This window comes from Manis pentadactyla, chromosome 7 (assembly GCF_030020395.1).
Source record: "Manis pentadactyla isolate mManPen7 chromosome 7, mManPen7.hap1, whole genome shotgun sequence".
Classification (NCBI taxonomy): Eukaryota; Metazoa; Chordata; class Mammalia; order Pholidota; family Manidae; genus Manis; species Manis pentadactyla.
The window spans coordinates 55,210,722-55,226,095 of NC_080025.1; the positions used below are offsets into that span (position 1 = coordinate 55,210,722).

Consider the following 15,374-nt stretch of genomic DNA (forward strand, 5'->3'; position numbering starts at 1 on the left):
TACCTAAATAGTTTTCAGGCATTTGAAAAAGGCCATGATGTTGGATTAACCAGGAAAATTATGTAAAATCACTTTGTTCCCTTATTACTCCAAAGCATTTGTTAGCTGCCAGGTGACCTAAACACTGATCAAAGGGGAACATCCAGACAGCAAACTCCTGGCAGTTCAGAGTGGCATCTAAGCCAGCTCTGTTGCAGACACATGAACAGAAGTTCCAGTTCTGAGACCACTAGACTTGCACCTCTGTCACTCGAAGAGAAGCACTGGGCACAGTACCGAGTCATACCTAAGAATGCCGTAGTCCACCCCCTCTGTCCACCATTCCCTGGCTGTGCAACTCCGTGCTTCTCTCCATCATCCCAGACTCTATTCTCCCAGAGCCTAAAGGGTCACCCAAAGGTGAAGCTGGTCCAAATACAAATGATTATGATAATTTCAACATAGCTAACATCACCAAGCCATTATACTATGGCCTTTGCTAAGAATTTTACAGAAATTATTTTATGTAATCCTCCCAGTGACCCTAGGAGGCTGATGCCACTTTTAAGCCCCATTTTCTCTCTAAGGAAACAAGGGCTTACAGAAGTTAAGAGACTTGCTTGAAGTCTCACTGCTGGTTAAGAACCAGACTAGTTCTTAACCACCAGAGCAAACTGCTGACCAGCTCAGGGAAGTGGCGGGGCTGGAAGGAGGGGGCTCCTGGTATAGTGGTGGAGGCTGTAGAGCAGCTGGCTTTGCAGGAGGACGAGGGGTTGAATCTTGCTAAAGGGAGGAGAAATTGATATTCCCAGTACCCTGCATCTAAGAGGTGCACAATAAATGATGAAAGTAATGAGCTTAGGTTTTGATCTATATTTTATGTGTTATTTGGAAACTTCATAAATGTCTGGTGGGCAGCACCAGCCTGGAGACAGAGCAAGAGAACATACCCATTTTGCAGATTTGTGAGACATTGGACACAGAAGTGATTGCAGCCCTGGCAACAATTAGCTGCAATAAAGAAAGACAAGAGCAGAGGCCTGTTTTTAAACTTTGGGAAATACTTGATTGATAGGTGGGAAAAAGTTCACAGAGGAAGCACAGACTAAGGGTGGAGAGGAAAGGGAAGATCCAGGATATGAAAAACTGAAATGATCCAGATAAGTCTTTGTTCTGGGGGGCTTTTCTGTATATATAAGATGTTCAGCAGCACCCCTGGCCTGTACCCCCAGTGCCAGCACCACCCTCCATCCCAGTCATGCCAACCAAAATTGTCTCCAGATAGGCCAAATGTCCCCTGAGGGGTGGGGGCAAATTGCCTCTGGTTAAGAGTCACTGGTCTGTGTCAATGGCTCTCCCCACCACCAGAGCTGTGCAAGGCAGAGGCTTCTGCTAGGAGAGTTTGGGTCATCTCTCTGCTTTGTGCTTTCCTAGTCAAGCCATTTTGCTGCCCCGAACAACAAAAGAAGCAGCAGCAATAGATTATTTCTCCAGTCCCTTCCTGTTCTCACATTCTGTGATTCTGATTTCACAAGAAGGACATGGTAATCTTGGAGTGACATAAGCATCGGGCATCCAGATAAAGCTTTCTTCAGATTACATTGTTCTGGATCTTGAAAAAAAAGTGAAATGGAAATGTGTCTGCTATAGCACAGAACTTCCAATTCCATTAAACTTCTTAATAAAACAGTTTTATCTTTCTTCCTAATAACCACCTACCTCCTGGTGCTAATAAGACATGTCATCTCTAATTTAACCATCTTTTTGACATTAACACCTCAAGTTTATTTGTTCCCAACATATATTAATTTACATTAGCACAATGAACTGCAAGTAAGATACTCTTTCCTAAGAAATTTAAGTTTACCCTCATAATAAATTTTATTGAAAAGCATCTTTGAACCAGAGGAATCAGAGAAATTTCTCATTGTTACATCAGAAAAGAAATTGTCATAGTATTAAGCTTGCACTGGTAATTATTTCCCCAAACTCTGAGTGGGAGAAAATGGGCTTTGTGAGTATGTATACAGTTACTAAAAGGAAATTATGCCTTAACGTGAAAGGTTTAGAAGGTTTTTAGTTAAAAATCCACTGAGGTGTGTGCTGCCACAGTAGAAATTACTAAAAACGTTTGGAGCATATTTAGTCCAGAGTAGGTGATTTTCATATAGAAAAAAAAAAATGATTGCTATGATGTTAAATGATCTGTTTCTTTACATTATTCTTCTTTCTACAATTAAGTGGTACAACCTCCAACCATTACTCAACAGTCTCCCAAAGATTACATTATTGACCCTCGGGAGAATATTGTCATCCAGTGTGAGGCCAAAGGGAAACCTTCTCCAAGGTGGGTGTGCTCTCTGCTCCCTTAGAGTACTGACAGTGAACGCTGATGCTAATACTGAACTTAATTGCAGTCCTGCACACTTCCGAAGTATCTTTGCCGGTCATTGTTTTGTCTAATTCAAGCCTGTTTGTTCTTCTTGAAAACCCAGATGATTGTATTCCTGTACTCATACATGCACTTCTTCAAAATGCTCAGGAACTGTGGGGAGCTGGGAAGAGCCTCCTGACGGCTCCCATGGCTGTGACAGGCCAATCCCTTTTCTCCGGGCTTCAGTCTCTTCCTCTATAAGATAAAGTTGAATGTGATGACTTCTAAGATCTCTCCTAGCTCTAAAGGGGTATATAAAGTAGTTCTATGTCGGGGTGTAAAATAGTTCTGGAGCACACCCGCACTCCCTCCTTGAGTGTGTACTTTTGTCTTATTATACTACTCTTTGCTGGTAAAATAAGTAAATAAAATAGTCCTGTATGGGTTTCCAAACTTGGCAGGTTTCAGTATTCAGAATTCTCCACATGGATCTTGGCATGAGCACTGAATGGCCTTTTAGAGTTGGGAGAGACGTCAGAGGTTATCTGCTCCAAACCATGTAACTTATTGATGGGAAACTAATGCCTAGTAACACTAGGTAACTTCCCCAGAGTCCCACAGCTAACTAGTGGGATGATCTGTAATTTACGCAGTAATGTATGGAGTGTTGGAGAGTCAGATTATTATTATTCAAAGGTAAAGTGGATTTTTAAGTAAAAAGAGTGAAAGTTTCAAAATACTTTATTCCTGTTTGTCTGTTACCTGCCTTACCAAACCAGCACAGACTGGCACCTGAGAAAAAAGTAACTGGTGCTAATGCTGAAGCAGATCAAAAATTTCCATCAAAGGTTTGCTTCAAACAATGTATTCTGCCGTGTTATTAGAAACCCTCTGGCACTAAGCCCTAATGTGATGTCATTTGGTGGGGTTTTCCTGCATTTTCACGCTTACTTAATACCCCTTGTAACTCTCTGGAAGACAGGATTTCTCCACCTCAGCGTTATTGATATTTGGAGCCAGATTTTTTGTTGTGGGTCTGGGGCTGTCCTGTGCATTGAGCAGCATCCCCTCCACCACCATCTCCCACCCTTCCAGCTGTGCGACCATTGCTATAAGGATCAGCAGCAGGAAAGGAAATCTACGTGGGCCAAGAGAAGTTTAGGGAGATTGATGCCTCTGTAGGGTGTGCCTTTGTTGATCTGGGACTAGTTATAAAGGATCTCACTACATGAGCACTGTGACTTGCATGTAAGGCAATCTTTTATGTAAATAAAACTGAGAAAGAAGAATTTCAGTTGGCAATTTTGAAATGCTTCCTAAGGAATTTATAAAATCATCTCTCGAATTAAAACTTGTAAAAATATATTTTGTATAGAATTACCCTTTTTAATACCAGCATTTAAAACACCACTAAACTCCTATTTCTTCCCCACCTTCTAACCTACATTTGCACTTTCATAGCTTGAAACTGGTCTGATCACTTTTAAACAGAAACATATATTAGTACCTGTGAAGGCCTTTCTGTTCACATTTCAGCCCAGAGCAAATCTTTATAGACAGGTTATCAACTCTGTGAACAATGAAGTTTACAATTAAAATGCTAATAAAGCGCTGAGAGAGTATGTCCCGGAGACCTACATCCTATATATATATTTTTTAATGACAGGCAATTTGTGTGCATGATTTCTTTATTGAGTCTGATTTCAGCTAGTTCTAATGAAGACATGTACCTTAAAATATATGGCCAGAATTTTTTTCCAAGTCATGATTCAATGAAACATCTTAGGTATGGAGCCTATTACTCCTTTATTGAATATTAAAATCTAGTAATTATTTCTAGAAAATCACAAACCTCCTAGGAATGTGTTAAAGAGTAAGCAATCCTTGTTTTCTGGGCCATTAACAAGCTTAATGCTTTATGTGTTGGACAGCTTCTCCTGGACTCAAAATGGGACTCATTTTGACGTAGATAAAGACCCTCTTGTCGCCATGAAGCCTGGCTCAGGAACCCTCATAATCAACATCATGAGCGAAGGGAAAGCGGAGACCTATGAGGGAGTCTATCAGTGTACAGCCAGGAATGAACGTGGAGCTGCAATATCTAATAATATTGTCATCCGCCCATCCAGTAAGTGCAAACTTGTGGACAAATGTCCCTTTTTAAAGTATGGGTCTGAGACTCAGCATCCATTACATTGTCCAGGTATTATTATGGGAAAGCAATGGCATTGATCCAAATGCTCTGATATATTTCGCATGTTGCTCCTTTCCACTTGACCTTGAGTTCCTCAGCCTCATGCTTTGCCAGTGAAATGTTTTGCAGACAAGTCCAGAACAAACACCATGGGTCAGAAAAGTGTTTCTTCCCCGAATTGATCTAGTTCTTAATTTCTCATGTATCTTATGTATGGGCGGACTTTCTGTGGCCAAATGGAAATACATACAATATGAAAAGGGTAATTGAGGTCTAAGTATTATTTCTTTAACATTTTCATTTCAGAGTTTCACTGGAGATAGAGTGTCCTCACTACCTGGATATATTGTGGCTCTTCTTGCAGTAGTCAGCCCCCAGACCCTCTTAACCCAAGAACATGTATTAGAAGATCAGTGACCATTTACAGTTCTGGTCATCTTAAAAACTTTTCTTTACTGCATGTACAGTACATGTTCATCATTTTAAAAAGTTAATTACAAATAAAAAAGAAATTTAAAAATTACTCATGAATCATTATATTCAAGGAAATAGCTACTGCTCTTTGCATTTTTTTCTAGGCAAGTAAATACATATTTGTTCAAAGCTCATTCTGAAGTACAGTTTTATAACCTTTTCTAATTTATCTACATGTCATGTATATTCTAATATCAATCTTAAATGTAAGTACACTTACATACTTTTAATACTGTATAATATTCAAAAGAGCAAATGTACAGTTTTTTGTTTAACAGATCTTTTGGCATTTAAATATTTCCCATTCTCTTGTGAAGGATATGTGAAATTATTATGTATCTTCTTAATGATTTATTTAATATAATTCTTAGATGTGGAATCACTGGCTCAGGATTTACATTATTAATGGCAGTGAATGAAATTATCATTTTTTTACACTTAACACTGTATTTAAAAACTACTTCCTCATTATCTTAAAACTCTTGAGTTACTATTTCCCCAAAAGCTTAGTTTGTCTTTCTTTCTAGTGCTTCTTTTTATTTTTCAATGCAGAAATAACTTAGAAGTTATTATTTTATTTCACAGGGTCACCGCTGTGGACCAAAGAAAAGCTTGAACCAATAACACTGCAAAATGGCCAGTCTTTGGTACTTCCCTGCAGACCCCCAATTGGATTACCACCACCTATAATATTCTGGATGGATAATTGTAAGTTTTAAAAACTATGAACTTTCTTTTTTCAAGAGTCTTGTGATTATTTGCTAACACAGTAAATTGTTACCTCTTAGGATGCATAAAGTGTTTACAAAATGTTGTAGAGTTGCTTAGGAGAATAAATGCTCACTGGAATAAGTAACAGATCATTTCATTCATTCATTCATTTTTCTTGAGCACCTACTATGTACCAGGCACCACTCTAAATACACCAAACCAATGTCCTGCTCTCACTGAACTTATATTCTTTGGACAGGCAATAGATTGGGATGGAGAAGGAAGTGGACAATAAATGTATTTAGAAAATGTGTCAGTAGACAATAAAGTGCTATGAAGAAAAATAAGTAAGACTGAGAGAGCAAGGCAGGCACCAGAATATCTGGGTGGAAAGAGAAACTTGCAAGCCCCTGAGGCAGGAGCAGCCTGGTGTGTGAAAAAGCAGCAGGAGACAGTGTAGCCAGACCGAGTGACAGAAAAGTTCAAAAAAGCCCAGGGGCTCGATGCAAAGGGCTTTGGGTTTTACTCTGAGAGAAGTAGGGAGACATAAAAGGAGTGACTTCACCTGAAACAAATGGTAATTGCATCGCTTCAGGTCCTGTGCAGGCAATAGAGGGGACAGGTGGGAAGGCAGGAGGTAATGGTGACTTGGACTCGGGTAGCGGCAGTCAAGTGGGTAAGGAATGATTAGATGCTGGATATATTTTGAAGGTACATCTCCAGGATTTATTGGGGTCAGGATGAGGACATAAGAGAGAGAGGAACCAAAGATAACCACAAAGTTGAAGACTGAACACCTGGGGAAATGAAATTGCCATTTCCTGAAACAGCAGAAGCCCATAGAAGGGAGGAAATCAAGCTCTTTTGGACATGTTATATTTTTTTCATTCAGTTTTTTTTAATTACCAACAACACCTAATAATTATTGAGCACTAATTAAGTATGAATCCTTTTACTAGGACTTATGTGGGTCATCTCATCATTTTTTACAATAACCCTATGAGGCATGTCTGATCATTCTCTCCACTTTTCAGATGAGGAAACTGAGGCTTAGGAATGTAGTCATCTATTAGGCAGCTTAGCATCTGTCCACCCTATCCCTGTCCTTGAGGGAATTGTTTGTTGTCTGCTCTCCCACCCTCCAAGTCCTCCAGTGCTAAAAGATAGGTTAGCATTTACCTTAGTGGAAGTATGCGATTCTGCTTGGAGACTGGGAAACCAGGGTTCTGGAGGGAAGAGGCTGTAAGACATCCATGTGGAGGCACCCTGTAGGAGGCAGAACTCGTGAGTCAGAAGGAAAATTCGGGACTCTGATCAACACTGTGGCAATGTTAGCACAGAGGTGCTCCTCAGAGCCAGGGGCTGGGTGGGGAAACTGAGGGAGAAGAGCAAAGCCTGGGATGGAGACCAGGAGCCTCCCAGGGGCTGAGAACTTAGGGAGTAACACAGAAGGAAAGAAGCCATCACTGAAGTAAGGAGAGAACAAAGAGAGAGCAGTGTCCCTGGGACAAGATGCAAAACTGCTCTCAAGTAGACAGAACGCTCTTTCAACTGCTTCCAATAGATCGGGTCACTTCTGATGTGGCTGAGAAGTGACCACTGAATTTGGAAACACGGGGGTCACTGTTGACTGTGACAAGAGTCTTTTAGGTAGAATGGTGGGAATGAATGCAAAATATTTGTAGAGGAAATACTCTATTTTCAGTGACATGATTTCCTCTGGAATCAGAGGCTGTATGCATTACTACTAAAGGTAAAATTTAGCTCTAACATTTAATTTCCATTTTTGACTCTGTTTGAAAGCACTCAGATAAAGTATCCACAAAGAAATGGAAAATATATACATGAATAAGTGAATGAAACTATTTTTCCTATTATCACATAGCAGCTTTTACAGATTGTGAAAGAATAAGTAACAAATTAAATGTAAATGAGTGGTTCAAATGTGAATGAGTGGTGTAGGGCATTGAGAATAACAGTATCCAAATGTCACTGCCAGAATGAGAACCAGTATTAGGTGGTTGGTTCTTATTCAGAAATAATTACCTTTCCACATAATAAAGAGACATACACATGTAAAGTCTCAGAATCATTTGCATATGTAACTAATCTTTTTTTCCCTATTGCACTGCTGGCTATGTCATTTCCATACATTTCAGGCAGTTGGCAAAACATCTGGACCTTTTCAATAAGCTTTTCAAAGTGCATCTGGAGTTTGAGAACAAATTCAGATCTGTATAGCATTCTTCCTGAAAGATAACATTATTGAGTTATTTCTGTCTGCATACATTTTTTTTTTGTAATGTAATGCAAAGGAACTCAATGGGCAAAGTGCTACCAGCCTCATAAATGTTATCAAACCAACAAACCAAGGTCTGCTCTCCCTGCAAGCAATAAAGCCAAACACTGACATCAGGATGTATTGAAAGAAAGAAGGCAGTTGTCGCATGGTGCCAGGCAAGGAGAATGGGTGGCTAACGCTCAAGGTCCTGAACTCACCATGCCTTTTAAACAAGGGTGTTTAAAGGCAAAAAATTATGGGCAATGGTTGGAGGGCGTTTGATCGGCTGGTGTCCATTCTTCTGATTGGTCAGGGTGAGGGGACAGGGGATTGTTTCAGGAGTCCTAGTCATCAGTTTTCTGACTCTACCCAGTCTGGGGTCCAGCGCTTGTTGTCAGGAGGTGGCCTATCTGGTAGGGGATGTAAGTTCCTGCAAAATATCTCAAGGATACATGAGTCAAGAGTTTATCTAGGGCCTTGAGTGGGAACTTAGAGTCCTATGTCTGTTTAGTTTGCTTTTCTTAGTTTGAAAACTCACCGTTTCTGTAATTGTTAACTAACCAGTCTAATTCCCACACTCTGGGTCATGATTAAGAGACCTGGGCTTCTCTTTGTTAATGAGAAGTCTGAGGGGCTTCATCAAAAGGGGGGCTACCTGTGCAGTTGCATAAGGTCCCATTCCTTTTGATGCGATCTACCAACACCCATCTACAATAAAATACAGCAGGAGAAATGGAGAAGAATAAATGTATGCTTATCTTTAACTCTATTCATTAAGTTAATGTACATCATTTGTCTGAGTTATAGTCAAAACAACCCTTTCCCTAAGGAATAATGATCTAAAACCACGACTTTTCCACAACCACCAGTGAAACCCCCATCTGTCCCACGAACTTGGCTCACACGGCTAACCAGCGTTAGAGCACTGGCACCACACGTCTCTGCCTTTCCCTGCCTGAGGAGCTCTAGGCTTTTCACCACAATTTTGCAAGATGTTTGAGGCAGAACTGCTTGACTCAGATGGAGAAGTTCACTGGGCAACGTACTATCTGGCCTGAGGCAGCTGGGCTGCCTGATTTTTCCTAGGGCTCCTACCTCTCACAGTTAAGTCTGGGAAACTGAGTCAGAAGCTTCACGACGCATGGTTGCCAACCACGCGTAAACTCACACACAGATCAGTGGGGCTCCCTCTCTGAGTACATCTACTTCGAAAATCTTCCTTCCAAGCCCAAGGCTAGGTGGTTCCATAATTGGGCCCGAAGGGAAGTAAATTGTTAAACGTGAAACTGGAGAGTCAGGGTGCTGACAGTACTGGGGTCATTACGGAGCCCCTGTGACGGTCCGGGTGTGGCTTCAGTGCTACAACCTAAGACAAAGCAGGTGACAGTCTCTGTCCTTCCAGAACTTAAACTCTTGTGCAGAGAGACAGGGGTAACCCATACATACAACAAGTAAAATATGTTGTAGGTTAGAAGGTGAGAAGTAACTCAGTAAAGTAGAGGAGGCAAGGGAGGCTGGGTGCAGGGGCCCCGAGGGGCATGTCACAGCATTCCTCAGCATCATCATTTCACCCTGTGGCTAGTGTCGTGTGCTGCCTGAATCTCCAGTTAGACCACAGCTCCAGCAGGGCAGGGAGCCTGGTATTGCCTGACCCTGCTGCTCCCTCACCAGGCCTGGCTCTCAGGTGCCCTCACAGTATTTGTAGATGCAAATATGTATGCATGTATGTATGTAGATGCAACTCAAGATACCATTCTTACACACTTCCTTGATGCATTTTCTAAGATAGGTACATATATGCATTTAACAATTATAGACTCATTTAAATATTAGGAAAAGTCTCGCAAACTCTTTATAAAACATTTCTGGTTTACACTTGTTTCACAAAACACTTTCCTGTACAACTCTAAGCACCCCTCTGCCCCCACCCCAGAGAAATTAGGGTGGGTCAGGTACAGCAGGAGTTTTAATGCATCATTTTGTTTTGTTTTTTACTGTTAATTGGCTTTTACTCAAGGGGTTTTGTAGGAAAAAAAAAAAACATTCAAGTGAAGTTCACAGAACTACTAGCAGGTATATTTATTTTGCTAATTCGGAAAGTAGCCTCTTTATGATGGAATGACCTGGATGTCTCTCTGCCTTTCTCCAGCTTTTCAAAGACTTCCACAAAGTGAGAGGGTTTCCCAGGGTCTAAATGGAGACCTGTATTTTTCCAACGTTCTCCCAGAGGATACCCGTGAAGACTATATCTGTTATGCCAGATTTAATCATACTCAAACCATACAGCAGAAGCAGCCTATCTCTGTAAAGGTGATTTCAGGTATGAGTTCAGCTTCCTGAATCTCTCTTTCACTGATATTTACAAATATGCACAAAATGTGTTAACTATAAAATACTACCACCTTTGGCTGTAATCTGGTTCATTGATCAGGAAAGTGCCTGTGAATAGTTTACTAAGTATTGGCATATGTGTTTTATAAAGAGTATGCATATCCTAAAGACTGTATTTTATATTCTTTGCTGTTATCACCATTACTGTTTCCAGGATAACTTTTTGAATTTACATGGTATTCTGAGCACCTTTGTGTGCTTTATGTGCCACAATGCCTTTAAATGGCAGTCCTGCTGCTCTGGTTATATACGCACATATTACTGATGGGGGTGGCTGAGTGAGTTAAAGTTAGCCTTGTACAATTGTAAAGCACTGCTTTTAGTTGTTAGGAATGGCTCTTGTCAGCATAGCTGTATGCATTTGCTTTATTTGCCCAGTACATTTTTTTACAATACCTTCTCCCCTCTTTTTTGCATTCTTCATAATATTCTGTTTATTTCAGTGGATGAATTGAATGACACAATAGCTGCTAATTTGAGTGACACTGAGTTTTATGGTGGTGAGTTATGGTGATTGTAAATGATATTCTCCCCTTCATTGTAGAATTTTAGTTCACTAACTTCACCTCCATGGCTATTTAACCTTATTTCTTTATGGAATTCCTAGTTATGTGTTTAATACCACTAGAATAAATGTATGTTTCTAATGAAATTTAGCTGTAAGCTTTCAAACATGTCACTAAAATATTTCCCATGTCATATGTATAATAATGAAAGTTGTTAGAACTGTTTTCATGTCAAGAACCATTTCACATGATATGGAAAAAAGCTCTCATTTATGTTCAGAATTGTATTTTTCATGTTTTGTTTTGTTCATAAAGTTTTGTCGTGAACTAAATAAGAATTGACAGGGTGCATTAACCTGCTAGAATACTAACTCATCAAAGCCTTAGTAACCTTTAGTGACTGCAGTAAGTGGATTTTAACAGTAGATTGTTCCATTTCCCATCTGATTTCACATGACATCATCAATGCCAGATAGTTAGCAGTAGTAACTAGTTTCTCTTAGTTTTGTTTAAAACCAAGTCACTAACTTCAGAGAAAGTCGTCTTTTAAAAAAATAGAGCATTTAACTTCATTCTTTTAAAAAGAAAAGAATTTGATTTCCTTAAGGGAAATGTGACACTCAAGTATAGATTCTATCCATGAAAATTATGGAGTCTGGATATGGGGATCCTCCTAATTATCTAAAAGGCAGAATTTCTGCCATATTAAATGTTAACCCTTGAGGTGTGAAGTAAAAAAGGGTTAAAGTACTATCAATGACCAGAGTAGACATACCACAACTCCTGCCCTATTTTATTCTATTTTTATTTTTATGTGCTCCTGAAAAACATGGGCCTCAAAACCATTCTCAAAGTGAATTCAGAGAAAGCTTCCTTCACAATCTCTAAAGTCTTGGGAAAACTCTTAATTTCTCTCAAGTAATGCCTTCTCCAGTATTCAGGTTTTTCTTCTGAGAAATGAGAATTCACTTATTACCTTTTCAAACAGTTTTTGTGAGCACCAAATAGATAATGCTTTGAAGTGTTAAAAACTGTAAAGGGCTTATAGGACCTGAAGATACTTTAGGTTTTTCTGAGAGACCATCAAAGGTTATGGCTACATTTAGGTGAGGTCTCCATGAAAAAGGAGGTGGCCTGTGTAAATCTCCCACAGAGCTCTGGCTTGAACTCTTTTATTTTTTCATTGAAGAAACCAGTTTCATCTATATTTAACTCCACCATTATTCTTAATTTATGGCACACAATTTTCAAGACCTTTGTCAACAACTGTTTTGTTTTGCTTTGCATAAACCTCCCAGTTTGGAAGTCTTGACATGCTGGACATCCACCACAGACTTATCTCCATGATTAATCAGTGGAATTGACTATTATGTTGTCCCTAGTGTAAACCAAGATGCCCCTCCCATAGTCACACCTTTGAGAAAAGTCTAACATCTTCCAGAAGGTAGACAGTTAATCCTCACTTTGTCCTGAGCACTAATCTTAAGGGATAAATAGCTTGATAACATGATTTTCCTCTGTGTACATTTCAAAAATTTACTAACCCACTAAAAAGTCATTTAAAATGTACAAAAAGAGAACAGTTGTTAAGTCAGTGCTTCTGCAACCAAAATTGTTTAATTCCTGGCTAACTGAGTGAATGCTGGCTGGCTATTTTTAAGGCAGAGAGTGTATGTGTGGTTTTGTAGTTCAACAAACTCCACAATGTTAAATGGTTTTGAAAAGGGATTAGATTTTTAGAAAATGAACTCTTTCTAGAAATACGTATTCATAGCTTTTAATGCCTACTGATTCTCTTGTTTACAGCTAAATCAAATAGAGAGAGGCCACCAACATTTTTAACTCCAGAAGGCAATGCAAGTAACAAAGAGGAATTAAGAGGAAATGTCCTTTCACTAGAGTGCATTGCAGAAGGACTGTGAGTTTTCACCTTTCGTCTGATGTACATTTCTTATAAAATCACAGCAGGTTGGGATAGAGGCATTAATGTCCTAAGAGCCATTGTCTTTGCTAATTCCATCAAGCATCAAGAAATTTTTGAAAATTATTTCCAAAATAAAAGCCATATGAATCTCATATTACTAAAATATTTTGTTAATGTAATAGTGTTCCTCTTGAAATAAGTATCAATAATCACCCTAAGATTGCTATGATTATAATTCGGGTGTATTATTTTACTACTGTTTTGTAACAAACCACCTCAAAACTTAGCGGCTTAGAAGCAATAGCTATTTATCACTGATCATTCTGATCATTTGTCTATGGGTCTGCAGGAAAGTTATGCTGTAACAGGCTAGATCAGGCTAATATCGGTTGAGCCTGCTCATGCTTCAGCTAGGAGGCTCAGCTTCACAATTCTGAGGGTCTGCTGCCTAGTAGCAGGGCAGCTGAGCACTTGGTCCTGAGTTTTTCTCTTCCCTCTAGCAGTCTAGCCCTGGCTTATTCTCGTAACAGAATGGCACATTGCCTCCTAGTGCCTCGCCTCAGAACCTGGCACCCTGTCCCTCCCACTGCTTCCAACTGGCAAGTCGTAAGCCCAGCTTCTTCACACATGTCTCATCTGTGCCCACCTCAAAACTGATGCCACCCTCAGAACCCATGTGCCCTTGATAGGAATTGGTGGGGGAGGGCAGGGGCCTTGGCTAAATCCAAGAATAATTGTCATGTTAGGTACACATTCGTGGCAAGCTTCTACATAGTCCCTTCATATGCCTGGCACAGGGCAGGTGCTATGGATATTGAGCTCGTTTGCTGAAAACATTGAATGGAATTGCAGAAACATGTTGGATCACATGCTGCATCTGGGTGTCCTTGGCCTGGTCACTCAATGGTCTCACATTGTCTCCCAGTCAGCCTCCAGATGTAACTTTACTGCAGGAGACACGTGGAGGCCTCTGCTGGCCATGTCAGGAAATCACACCACACACTATTCAGTTCCTCAAGTAACTGAAATACAGCAAAACCCCTTTTAAAGACATATGAAATGTATCTCTTTCTCAACAGAATTAAAAACAAAACACAGAACCCTTGCAATGTTCATCATCATGAAGTTAGAAAGCTGTTGAATCTGCCAGCGTCCAACTTTGGGGAGTAGATGTATACATTCTTACATTTTAGTGATTCCCCTTCCACAAATGATCCATTACATAGAAAACTAAAATATGGCTAGCATTTGGAAATTGCATATAACTTATGAAAGAATTTGGAATGTTGTAAAACGAAGATTGGGGCTCTATCACTCACAAACCAATAAGCATAAGACTCACAGAATCAACATATTTCTAATTCTTAACTGCTCAGTGGAGTAGTAAGCCCCAAAACAATTCATGACTTAAACTTCTATCTCATACTTCTTTCTCCATCTCCCTCTCATCTTCAGACCATAAAGATGCAGATTAATTTGACTGTAAGGAAACTCGTAATTTGTAATATCAGATTCCATGTGTGTGTGGTATCTTCAGCTTCTCGAAATGATTTCACATTTCAACCTCTTGTATATTCACAGCATGTTTTATTTTAGAAGCTATTTGAGATCAATCAAATATATATGTTCAGTTATTTTTATTCCACTAAACCAAAAGCAATTTCACATCAACTAATCCCACCTGCATTTCAAATGGCAAATATGGTGACCTTGCTGAAGGCCTGGATCATTATTTACTCTTCTTTATCTTCCTAACACACACCTCCGTGCTTGGTCTGTAATTCAGTGCTTAGTAAATGTTTGTGATTAATGGATTTTTATTTTGCCCTCATGAAAACCCTCTAAAGTCACGAGATCATTATCCCCATTAAGGCAACTTAGGAAACTGAAGCCCAAAGGGGTCAGAGATCCAAGGTCAAAGAGGAACTTAGGGACAGGCCTTTTAACTCTAAGCCTGGGCTTTTCGTTTTCATCAGTAACCGTATTTCATAAGAAGCACAGGTGAGAAATGGTGTGAGTAATACATGAGTCTAATCTATTCTTATCAATTGGTATAATATTTTTAAATATCTTCAAAATGAAATGAAGGGAAGAGCGCTATTTCTCTAACCACTTCATTCACATCATCAGCTAGCCTGTTACAAAATTGAAGCCTTCTTCCATTTGATATGGAAATGTGTGTAAAAGTTCATGGGCACAAATATGTATATCAGCTCTTTCTCTGTGCATTGTTAACTCTAGCTGATAACAAATTAGGACTCAATATCATTAGTTTCATGATAATTCTTTTGATTGACATAGTCATAATAAAATTTTCTCAGAGTGCCTAACCAATCAGAACTTTGAAGAAAATAATGAGGTCCCTTTAGTGAAGTAACTCACGCCAGCACTTTCGCTGTGTCATTGAAGTCAGAGTTTATGGTGTGCAATAAGTTAGTATTGTTCTGTGTATGTGACAATGGTAGCTTACAGACTTACCTATATAAGGTTTTGAGCATTATTTATAAATGGGTGATGCTACTTAAAATATCTGTTTATTT

The 15,374-nt window shown here is 39.5% G+C and overlaps 1 protein-coding gene across 19 annotated transcripts in view; it reads left to right on the top strand.

Moving 5' to 3' along the window:
* NRCAM (neuronal cell adhesion molecule) overlaps positions 1-15,374 on the top strand; it is a 256,908-nt gene that overhangs the window by 184,066 nt on the left and 57,468 nt on the right. For 14 of the 19 annotated variants that reach the window (XM_036918946.2, XM_036918948.2, XM_036918943.2 and 11 more), the window contains 6 exons: positions 2,221-2,326; positions 4,285-4,481; positions 5,607-5,729; positions 10,163-10,333; positions 10,848-10,904; positions 12,717-12,828. In XM_036918946.2, the coding sequence (XP_036774841.2) occupies positions 2,221-2,326; positions 4,285-4,481; positions 5,607-5,729; positions 10,163-10,333; positions 10,848-10,904; positions 12,717-12,828 (766 nt within the window). The remainder of the gene's footprint in view (positions 1-2,220; positions 2,327-4,284; positions 4,482-5,606; positions 5,730-10,162; positions 10,334-10,847; positions 10,905-12,716; positions 12,829-15,374) is intronic. The other 5 variants (XM_036918959.2, XM_036918954.2, XM_036918961.2 and 2 more) reach the window with 2 other exon arrangements.